The following is an 11,649-nucleotide window of genomic DNA, read 5'->3' as shown; positions in this document are numbered from 1 at the left end:
AATCTATAGTTGGTTTACAGTTAAGTCTATAGTTAGTCTATAGTTAATCTATAGATGGTTTACAGTTAAGTCTATAGTTCTATTTCATCCCTCCTGACCGCCAGAGGGCGGTGCTGAAAGTACCAAATGTTCCCTTTGCGAATGCGCTGTTCAAGTAATAATACCAACGGAGTCACAGGTGTGACACGGATGACCAATCAGAGGCTATATAGCCCGACGTCATACGCAGCTCTGCTCCTTTTTTCTTCTCGTGCGCGGTTCAATTCAGGGCTTCAGCCCTTTGGACCTTTTCTGAACTTTTTACCGTCGTCGGAAGCTCGACTGCCCGTCTGCGGGAGTAGCGTGTTCACCCTCCTAGGGCTGCGACGGTTTAACCCTGTTCAAAGGTATTTTCTGCTGATTCGTTGGGGACTACGGCGGTTTCCGCCTCTCCCAACATACAGCGTCTGACTACTATGTGTGTGATTCAACACTGGTGAGTAGTGTTTTTCCTTGTATTTCGCCGTTGGTTAGCAGTAGCGTTCGCTCCGCTCACGCTTGTTGGGAGACCTCCAACCGCGTGGTCGGCTGGACTGTGCTCCGAGGTTGTTTATGACTACTATGTGTGTGATTTAACACTGGTGAGAAGTGGGGTTTTTTTTGCTTATATTTTGCTATTGGTTAGCGGTAGCGTTCGCTCCGCTCCTGTTTACTGGAGGCCTCCAACCGCGTGGTCGGTTGGACTGTGCTCCGAAGTTTGCTTATTACGTAGCCAGCTGAGTTCCTGGCCTTGTTTTAATTGGTGAAGGCGAGCATTCTCACCCCATCTCCCAATTGTCCTCTCTTACCAGCTGAGCTAGCAGTGCCAGCCTCTCAGAGTTTTGGCCTTGTTTTGATCGGTGAAGGCGAGCGTTCGCGCCCCCTCTCCCAATTGTCCTTTTTACCAGCTGAGCTAGCGGTGTTAACCTTTCTGAGTTTCTTGCTGTAATTTTTTCATCCTATATCTTGGACATAGCTGGGTAAGGAGCATGGACGGCTCTCACTGTTGTACAGTCTGTGGAGCCATGCTCCAGACAGATGACAGTCAAGACCTGTGTCCTGCCTGCCTTGGACATGACCATCTGGTGGAGGCCCTGTCAGAAAACCCCGGCATGAATTGCAGCTTCATGTCACGTGCTGCGAGGGTGGCCCGGATGGCCCAGTTTCGCCCAAAACTCGGCAATGACCTCCCGCCTTCTGGGCAGGAGGCTCCACCAAGGCGCTCAAAACGCCGGACTGAGGCTGCAGTCTCTGTGGTCCCTCCTGGGAAGAAGTGAGCCAGGTCTGATAGGGGCCTCTCCACAGGGTGGAGCAGCTCTCCGCTGAATTAGCAGCGATGAAGTCCCTTTTTCAGGTACGCCAACTGGGAACTGAACCAGTGGCAGCAACCAGACTCTCCTCCCAACCCATGCCTGAACTGGCTGCGGAGGAAGATGTGCTATCCTTGGCTGCCTTTGCCTCTCACTTTTTAGGTGAGGACGACGGGCATTCATCTCAAGTCTCAGAGACAGCTTCACTTTCTTCTTCTCGGAGCGCAGTTAGTGGGTCGGGTGACGGCTCGATGCAGGACGTCATGCATATGGCCCTGAGACAACTGCAGCTGGACATCTCGCAACCAGAGGTATCCACCCCTGGAAGTGCCTTCTTCAGGGTCAGACTGACCCCTCCTTCCTTTTCTGTCCCTCCATCAGAGGAGTTCCTGAGGGAGTTGCATGGTTGCTGGCGAGACCCCAAAGCCTTTGCGAGCCTCTCCGCAGATGGCCGAGTGTTGGCGGCCATGCATGAGCTAGCAGCAGCAGGCTTGGATTGCATGCCAACAATAGAACCTGCTGTTGCCTCTTTCATCTTGTCACCAGAGGAAGCTCTGCGCAGTCATGTTTGGTGCCCACGAGCTCAGTGCCGTGTCACGGATGAATTCCTCTGCAGAGCCTATGCCGCCGGAGCGCGTGCTGGCCGCTTAGGTAATTCCTTGGCACACCTCATGCTTGCCCTCTCCGCGTCTCTTCAGGGGACTAGTGCTGTGACAGCAGCAATGGGCTTTAGCGATACAGCGTTTCAGGCCTTTGCACTAATGACGAGGGAGCTTGGGCGCGTGATGTCGTCCTTGGTCCAGGCTCGCCGACAGTTCTGGTTGGCGCAGTCAGCATTGACTGAGCCATGCCGTAGAACCCTCCGTAATGTCCCAGTGGTGCCGGGGGAGTTGTTCGGTTTGGCTGCCTTGGAAGCGCTGGAACAGACTGTCCAAGCACGACAGAGAAGGCAGCAATTTTTGAGCCTTAGCAAGGCAATGCCCCCTCTACCTCCTCGGCATCCAAGGCGCCCGTCGATTGACTCCAGCATGCAGCCGCTGCCTGGGGGTCATAACTGTCCGAGTGGTCCTTACCCTCATGCGGTTCAGCAAAGGCCCAGGAGGAGCTTTCGTGGGTCGGTCCACCGACAAGATGGGCAGGCTTGGACCAGGGACTCTGGCTGCCGCCCCCCCACGGCCCCTAGGGGTCTTCGAGGGAGACGGTGATGCCATCAGGCCGACCATCGGATATTTCTCCCACCAGCAGCTCAGTTACTGGGCTGCTCATGCCGTGGACTCATGGGTGGTTGACACACTGACCCATGGTTACCGGCTACAGTTCCGACGGCGGCCTCATATCTCACGCTGGGTCAAGATGACTGTAATCGCCGACCCGGTGAAAGCTCAAGCACTAGACCAGGAACTTTGTGCCCTCCTGGCCAAGGGCGCAATAGAGGCAGTGGACTCTCTGCAACAACCCAGGGGCTATTACTAGACTTACTTCCTCGTGCAAAAGAGGACGGGTGGGTTTTGTCCCATTTTAGACCTGAGGGGACTCAACCAGTACCTTAGGGAGCTGCCCTTCCACATGCTCACGACAGCAGAAGTCCTTCAAGCTGTCATGAGGGAAGAATGGTTCACGTCTGTAGACCTGAAGGATGCGTATTTTCATGTGCCTATTGCGGCAGAACATCGCCGCTTTCTCAGGTTTGCCTATTGGGGTCACCACTGGCAGTTCTGGGTACTCCCATTCAGGCTCTCTCTCTTCCCGAGGGTGTTCACTCAGTGCGTGAAGGCAGCCCTCTCTCCTCTGCAGGCCTGCGGAGTGAAGATTCTGCCGTACTTAGACGATTGGCTTCTCTACGCCCCGTCTCAGGCCTGTGCCTTTCACAACACATACCACCTGCTCGCTCATATGTTCCAGTTGGGCCGCAATGTCAACCTGGAGAAGAGCTGCCTGATCCCTTCCCTTCTGTGCCGCCCTCCTTTCGAGCCTCTGACGCAGGCGGACCTCAAGTGGCTTTCATGCAAGATGGCTTTTTTGTTGGCTATTGCCTCAGCAAAGAGGGTCAGCGAGCTACATGCTCTCTCAGCCAGCCCCTCATGTCTCAGGTGGGGCCCTGAGGGCTCTTGTGTTACCTTGTGGCCAAACACTGCATTTGTACCAAAGGTGTTATCTCACTCTCACTGTAACCAACCGTTGAGGCTGGCACGTTTTCAGCCTACGCCTGGTGAGGGGTCTGGATTATTGTGCCTGGCGAAGGCACTGGAGGCATACGTTGCAGCTACTGCCGAGATAAGACATTCAGACCAGCTGTTTGTGTGTTATGGAGGCCCTAGGTTAGGCTATCCTCTTTCCAAACAGCGCCTCTCCCACTGGATCGTGGACGTCATCTGCCACGCCTATGCTGCAGGGCCCGGCCCCCTGCCGGTAGGCTTGAAGGCTCACTCTACCAGGAGCGTCTCCGCTTCCTGGGCTGCCCTGAGAGGGGTTCCGCTGGAAGCAATATGTGCTGCTGCATCATGGGCTTCCCCAAGCACGTTCACCAGATTTTATAGAGTTAACGTGGCCACCCCTCATCCCCTGGGCCAGGTTCTTCTACAAGGGTCCTCTGGGCCTCCTCAGTGAGGTGGGTGTTTAGGATTCCTTGTGACATCATTGGTATTAGTCATTCAGTAATTTTAGCACCGCCCTCTGGCGGTCAGAAGGGATGAAATAGAACAAAAGTTACGTATGTAGCTACAGTTCTATGAATCCCGGATGACCGCCAGAGCTTCTCTGTCACTCAGAATCCTTGCGTTCCGTGAGAAGATTCTGTAGGAGCAGAGGTGCAGATGACGTCGGGCTATATAGCCTCTGATTGGTCATCCGTGTCACCTGTGACTCCGTTGGTATTATTACTCGAACAGCGCATGCGCAAAAGGAACATTCAGTGTTTTCAGCACCGCCCTCTGGCGGTCATCCGGGATTCATAGAACCGTAGTTACATACGTAACTTTCGTTAGTCTACAGTTAATCTAGTTGGTTTACAATTAATTCTATAGTTAGTCTACAGTTAATCTAGTTGGTTTACAGTTAAGTCTATAGTTAGTCTACGGTTAATCTATAGTTGGTTTACAGTTAAGTCTATAGTTGGTCTACAGTTAGTCTATAGTTGGTTTACAGTTAAGTCTATAGTTAGTCTACAGTTAGTCTTGTTGGTTTACAGTTAGTCTATAGTTCTATGCAGCTGAATGTCTATAGTTAGTCAAGTGTTTCCCCTACAATTACACAAGCAGGGCGCCCCACCATGTCAACAGAACTGAGTGCCCTCCTTACCGAACCAAAACCTCCACCACCCTCAGCGTCAAAAACTGCCGGCACTGATGTAGCAGTAATCTAGAGCAATATAGAAGCAATAGCTAAAAAGCTAGGTAGCATTTCCTCATGCTGAGCCACCCATCCATCCATCCATGCATTATCTTTACCTGTTTATTCCATTTTGGGTCACGGGGGTCGCTGGTGCCCATGTCCAGCAATCACTGTGCGAGGGGCGGGGTACACCCTGGACGGGTCGCAAGTCCATCACAGGGACACATAGAGACAAACGAGACAAACAACCATTCACTCTCTCACTCACACCTAGGGTCAATTTAGAGTTACCAATCAGCCTAACATGCATGTTTTTGGTCTGTGGGAGGAAACCGGAGTACCCGGAGAAAACCCACGCATGCACGGAGAGAACGTGCAAACTCCACCCAGAAGGCCCCTGGACCGGGGTTTGAACCAGGGACCTGCTCGCTGAGAGGCAGCAGCTCTACCAGTTGCGCCACCGTGCTGCCCATGCTGAGCCACCCCCCCCACCCAAAAAAAAACTACAGAGTGCACAACACAAACGTCCCTCCCCCCCCCCCCCCCCACGATAAACTCATGAAAGAGATGAATGCCCTGCCAAGGCAAGTAATGTAGGAGAAACACTTGTCGGATAGACACTGTAACATAGAGCTCAACAGCTAGTCTATAGTAATTTAGAGCAGAGCACCTTTAGTTGGTCTACAGCAGTACTTCCCAAAGTGGGGTACTTGTACCCCTGGGGGTACGCAAGAGGGATGTAGGGGATACGCAAGAAAATTTGAATAAGTGTGAAAAGAGCCAGACTACACTCGCACATGAATAGACTGAGACGCCTTCTCACATAAAAATAATACACGTGTAAATGCCGTTATCTAGTGTTCAGCAAAATGATTGCACTGACAAAGCAGAGGGGTGTGACAATGGGTGTGACTTGTTGAAGGAACAGCTGTTAATCAAAGCAACCTTCACTCAACTTCTTGTCGGGGCTACGAAAATATCAGAAGCCACTGCCGGATTTCTGGATCGGACTGCACAGAACAGCCTGCACTGGCCAAATGCGCTGTAAAGACTTTGATGCCCTTTGCTACAACGTACTTGTGTGAAAGTGAATTCTCATCTCTGACAAATATGAAAACTAAATACAAAGCAAGACTTTGTAACAAGAATGATTTAAGACTCAGACTGTCTCAAATTAAGCCATACAACAGAGTTGTGTGCATCCTTCCAAGCACACCCTTCTCATTTAAACTGTGGTGAGTTTAATTTAATACACAGTATGTTCAATAACTGTTAAAACACCATAAATGTTTTGCAATATATACATTCTACACAGGCTAAATGTTTGGATGATTCAGCCTATAAACGTGTTGCTTATTTTTGCTGATATTTATTAATAAATATCATTTAGTGGGAAAAAATTAACAGTTGTTTAAAACTGTATTTGATATGTGCAGTGTTTATGAACACATTTTAAAGGGAGGGTACTTGGCTAGAGGTCAGATGTATGAAGGGACACACATCTGAGCAAAGTTTGGGAACCACTGCACAATTATATACAGCTGAACATCCTAGATGCAGGATGCATTAAGGGTATGCTGCCAGGAAAAAGACAAAGAGGAGATATACGGATGCAGTTGGAAGACATGGAGGGAGTTGGAGTGAGGACAGAGTGAGATGGAGCTTAAAGAATAAGAAAGATGGTTTAGATTTGGTTAGAAAAAGCAGCTGAGACCGGAGTTCCTTATATGGATCTTATATGTTCTCATCATATTACAAGTCTGTAGTACAGAAGATCTGAGGAGTGTTGGGGATGAGATTAGGCAGGGTCGACATGAATAACGGCTCACAGTTCTAGTTATTATCACAGTTAGTGGCAGATGGTTGAACAGAGCAGAAGTTTCAACTGCAGCTCACTTCTGTTTCTCATTCAACGTCTACAAGCAGAAACGCTCCGTGCAGCAGAGCTAACCAGTCCTTGTTCACCTTGTTGATGCTGTTGTTCACTTGGTTGGCCACCTCTTTGAACTTGTGGTCGGCCATGCTGAAGTCTCTCTGGTCGGGGTTGAGGTGAGCGTCCTGCCACCGGCTCCGAGCTTCAGCTGGATCTATGTCAGGCTGCAGGTTGAACGCTAGCTGGAGGGCCTGAGAGATAGCAAAGGGAGAATTTTCTTCAGACTGTGCTGCGTCGAAATGTAGAAACTTGCGACATATTTATCGTTACACTCTTGTCCACAAGTTGTTAGGAGTCGCACATTGTTCGGGTCCATCAGCTGAAAAGTTGTGTGCAGTATATTTTTATCCCCAATGGTGACCCCGAAGCACCATGGGGCCCATGAACTGCACCTTCACTGTGGCAGCCATTTTGGCCAGTGGCATCCAGAAGGGAGGAAGCACTGAATTTGACAAGGCTGCAGTCTTACTCTGAGCTCAGAGTTTGTTTTCCTAACATATCTTTGTGCTCGTTTGATGAACTCAAACATTCAGACATGAGGAACAGTTGACTCACGTTGTTGCCAATCTTCAGGGATTCATCAATAATCTTCTTCCTCTGAATATTGGCTCCAGGCTTGACAAGGATGTCCTCCACACCTGGACACAGACAGACATGCAGGCATCAGGTGGAGGTGCAGAGCTACTTGCATGCTGGTGTCAGAAGAGGAACAGGTGGTCGGACCCAGAGTGAAGCCTCTGTACAGCTGCAGGTATGCTGTGAAGAGCCGGGCCAGGCAGCTGAGCAGCTTCCCACTGGTCTCCCCTCCGTACAGCTCATAGCAGCTGTGGACCAAACCGTAGGCCGAGGAACCGTAGTGAGCTTTGTCCAGAACCCCGACTAACAGCTCCCCCTGACGGATCACCACCTGGGGAACCAAGGAGGAACGACAGAGCTCAAAAGTCAAGAAATTGAACCAGCTTTGGACTTTTTCTGCTCAAAGTTGCTTCAGTCCTCCAGGTTCTGTCTGGAGACAACGACCTCCAGAACCCTGATCAAGACATTATCAACTGCATTTTTAGTAAATGACTTTAACTTGTTTCCTTTTTTTCTCTGAATGCTCCCCCAACCCCCCAAACAAATATGAGATAAAGTTTTCATACAGGAGAAAAAAAATAAAAAAAAATAATTATATATATATATATATATATATATATATATATATGTGTGTGTGTGTGTGTGTGTGTGTGTGTGTGCGTAAAATATCCTTTTAAAAACATTTTCTTCATAAGTTTTGCCTTTTCCTCCCATTTTTATTTACAAAATTAATTTTCTTACAATTATATTCCTAAAGTTTTATTTCAAATCTTTTTTCTAATAATTTATTTCTAAAAATGTGATTGTTCCACATAAAGGTTAATAAATATACATGTTGCAGTACCTGAGAGTCACACATGCTGTCTGCTCTGTATCCGGGGGCGGCTCGTGGGGGGACCTGAATCCATGCCTTGCTGGGGATCTTGGACCTCCCCACCAGGTTTAGAGGCACAGCTTTCTCTGGGATTATGTTGAGCAGCAACGTGGACACCACCTGCAGGAGACACCACAGAGCAACATCGTCACACGGCCCATGGTGAAGGACGGAGCTGTGGGTCGGTGTGGGGTCTACCTGCTTCCCAGTCCACAGGTGCTGAGGTCTGAGCAGAGCTGGAGGCAGCAGCTTCACCCTGCCCGACTTGTCAGTCAGTCCTCGATACACCAACTCCGTGTACTGGTCTCTGGTGAAGAAGCAGCCTCGTATCGTCATCTTGGTACCTGATACCATGTGGTCCTGGATCAGACCTGCTAAGGGTTTCCCGTCCTGAGCAGAACCAGAGGGAAGAGGAGCCCAGACTGTGAGGGAGCACATGTAATTAACACCCGTGGGGTCCAGACACTTACCTTGGGGACGAGGTACTGCTGGTTGGTGCTGACCAATGTGTAGGCTTCTGCTCGGCCCAGCTCACTCTGAGGGAAGTGAGCGTTCATTTCATCTCCATCAAAGTCAGCATTGTACGCCTTACAGTTGGCGTAATGGAGCCTGAGCACCTGTGATGAAGGTGGAGTCATGAAGTTCTGCTGATGTGAGCAGCAGACAACTGTAGTGAACTTAACCTGATGTCAAGACTAAGCCTAAGGTCAAAACTCTTGACCTTAAGAACCTTGTGGGACAGGAACTGTCATTTCATTGATTTGAATCCAGAAATACAGGTTCACCCATCCTGAGACTTTCTTTCTTGAAAATTCAAGTGGAAGAACACTCTCTGTTCTATTATCATTACTATTTTACAAATGTTGATAATCAAAGTGTCTTAGTTCAAACCATTTTAGATGTTGCAGTGAACTAATCAATTTTATTAACTGTGTAATGATTTTTAATTCTCATGCAAAGTTAGAACTCATGTTAAAGCTGTTACAGAGTAATTATGCATTTTCTGATTTCTGTCTTTGAATGAGCAAGTGTGCATTTTCCAGGGTCAGGAATCGAAGCAGACATGTGTTGGAACAACTGCCTTGTTTTTCATCCTCTCAGACGTCAACAGGGGGGTTTTGGCACCTGTTTCTAAAACTCGCCAAAACAAAACTCTCTCTGTCTGTGAGAACATTTCTGATCTGTTCCATAACAATTCTTGCTGTCTTCTAACCTCTTACGTCACAAAACACACCCCGTCTGGTCGGTTCTGACCAATGGGAAGACTCCCGAATGAACTGGGAAAAGAGCTCTTTAAAATGTCGGTACTTCCTGGTTGACCCGGTTCGGTTCTGTGAGAGTTGAGCAGAGTTGAGTTCAGTTCTGCGCGGAGAAGCCCAGTTCTGTGGAGTTCTGTGGAGTTCTGTTGGTTGGAGAAGTTCGGCGGCGCGGACAGTTCTGATATGTCCTAGTGCTGTGCAGTTGCTGTGGGAGCCGGGAAGACCCTGACATGACCACAGAGCTCTTCCGAGTTTCATGGGATTATAACATTTTCCACTGAGGTGAGCTTGTGTCGGACAGAGCCTCGCCATTACTCCGGACGATTCACAGCATCCTACGGAGACGCTAAAAGGGTGCGTTAAACGGAATCTCGCCTGAGACATCTCCAGGTAAAAGAGTCGATTTCACCACCTAAGTGTACTGTAAGGAAGAAGCTGAAGAAAGCCCGGAGAGTGCCATTCTGTCCAACACTCTCCCTCAAACACCATCCTTTACTCCCTTTAACTTCCTTCCCATCTTTAAACTCCTCTCTCAAGTAGATATTCTTCCAGATATTTAGAAATGTCTGTGTAAAGTGCTCATCCACCGCCGTGTGGATTAAGATCACAATTGTACAGTTTTCATAAATGTCTGTGGTGAAGCAACGGAAAAATCATGGCCGTATGATTTTTCCTGATTGATTGCTTTTGTTGTTATTTTCATAATTTGCCAAATTACTGTAAATGTTTGATGTTAAACTTTGATTCTGTAAATAAATGGCCGCATTCATTTTGATGGGTCAAAGATAAATGACGTCTCACGTTTGCATTTCCTTAAATTCAATGCACGTTTTATTCAGTCCAGAAAAATGAGGAATCCGTGTTAATTGATGAATATATCTGAGCATCTGTTCATCTACACAGACATAGAGCCTGAGACGTGAGCTGACCTTCTCTCCTGGTAAGATGCGAGCGCAGTGGGCTTGTATGGAGGGTCTGTGCAGAGTCGGCTGTCTGTTGAGCAACAAAACATCTCCGTTCTTTATGTGGCGGTTTACCTGAGGAGATAAAAACAGTTAAAGGTGTTCCAAAGACCCGTCCCTGCTGAGCCCTGCAGGACCAACGTTGACCTACGATCTTCATGGGCATCGTATGTGGCACTGGACAGGGTGTCAGCAGCTGCTTGGCGACCGCTTCCCTCTGAGCAAAGTCTGAAGCTGACAGGATGGTCTTTCTGCCGTCCTCGTTGATCACCATGGAGGCACCGGGATGAGTGCTGGGCCCGTTCAGAACCGCCTGCCGGAGCTCCTTTACGTTCCACGGTGTGACGGGCTGAGGGTACGTCAGCTTGGTGGCAAAAACCTACAAGTCCAGAAATGAAAGACTGAAGTCTGCGGCTGCTTGGAGCTCCAGCTTCTGCTGTAGAACATGGCCGTCAGACCTACCATGGGTATTCCTATCTCATTGGTCTCGATGAACATGTCGGGACAAATGACGGAGCGGGCAGCGTAGTCCACTCGCTTTCCCATCATGTGTTTCCGGAACAATCCCTCTTTTTTCTCCAGGATCTGGCAGCAAAGAACAGGTGGAACAATGAGATTCAGCATTTACTCAGATAAACATCAGTGTTTCCCTACCATCATACAAGGAGGGTGCCCCACCCAGTCAACAGAACTGAACTGTCCCCTGACAACTGGCGGTACTGACGTAGTGCTAAGTTAGCAGTGCGCAATAGACGCGCTAGCTTCTGTCACGCTGAACAGTTTCTGTGTCTCCATCAACACCCCCACCCGTCGTTGACAAAATGTCACAGAAGAGATGAGTGCCCTGCCAAGGCATGTGACCTAGAGGAAACACTGAACATGTTTCCATAAGGCTGTAGTTTGGATTAGAAACAAATCACAAACCACACCGCATGCCTTCAGTTTCAACTTTACACCATCCTGAGTGGAGAGAAGTGACCACAGGTAACTACAGATAACTACAGGTAACTTACAGGTAACTTACAGGTAACCACAGGTAACTACAGGTAGCCACAGGTAACTACAGGTAGCCACAGGTAACTTACAGGTAAACATAGGTGACTACAGGTAATAACCGGTACAACTAAAAACATGTAACTACAGGTGACTAAAGGTGACTACAGATAACTACTGGTAACTACATGTAAACACAAGTGACTACAGGTAAACACAGGTGACTATAAAAAAAAAAAAGAAAAAAGAAGGATTGTTCTGGAACTACAGATAACCACAGGTGACTATAGGTAACTACAGGCAACTACAGGAAACGGGAAACTAAAGATAAACACAGGTGTCCGAAAGTGACTATAGGCAACTACAGATAACCACAGGTGACTACAGGTAAAAA

At 48.6% G+C, this 11,649-nt stretch overlaps 1 protein-coding gene and 1 non-coding gene across 2 annotated transcripts in view; both read right to left on the bottom strand.

Annotated features, from left to right (window-relative positions):
• Positions 1-11,649, bottom strand: part of polr1a (RNA polymerase I subunit A) — a gene marked incomplete at its 5' end in the record, with an annotated part of 52,731 nt that overhangs the window by 31,472 nt on the left and 9,610 nt on the right. The window contains 9 exon segments of the mRNA XM_037675409.1: positions 6,624-6,782; positions 7,147-7,229; positions 7,315-7,498; positions 8,012-8,161; positions 8,240-8,431; positions 8,512-8,658; positions 10,230-10,337; positions 10,414-10,641; positions 10,725-10,847. Coding sequence (XP_037531337.1) covers positions 6,624-6,782; positions 7,147-7,229; positions 7,315-7,498; positions 8,012-8,161; positions 8,240-8,431; positions 8,512-8,658; positions 10,230-10,337; positions 10,414-10,641; positions 10,725-10,847 — 1,374 coding nt within the window.
• Positions 6,917-7,053, bottom strand: LOC119409198. The gene has a single exon (XR_005186775.1). It is a non-coding gene; the product is annotated as a small nucleolar RNA SNORA5 (small nucleolar RNA).

Source organism: Nematolebias whitei, chromosome 4, assembly GCF_014905685.2.
Source record: "Nematolebias whitei isolate Nwh7 chromosome 4, NemWhi1, whole genome shotgun sequence".
NCBI lineage: Eukaryota > Metazoa > Chordata > Actinopteri > Cyprinodontiformes > Rivulidae > Nematolebias > Nematolebias whitei.
Note: the sequence above shows the minus strand (reverse complement) of the source record. Positions and strands in the feature narration are given on the sequence as shown.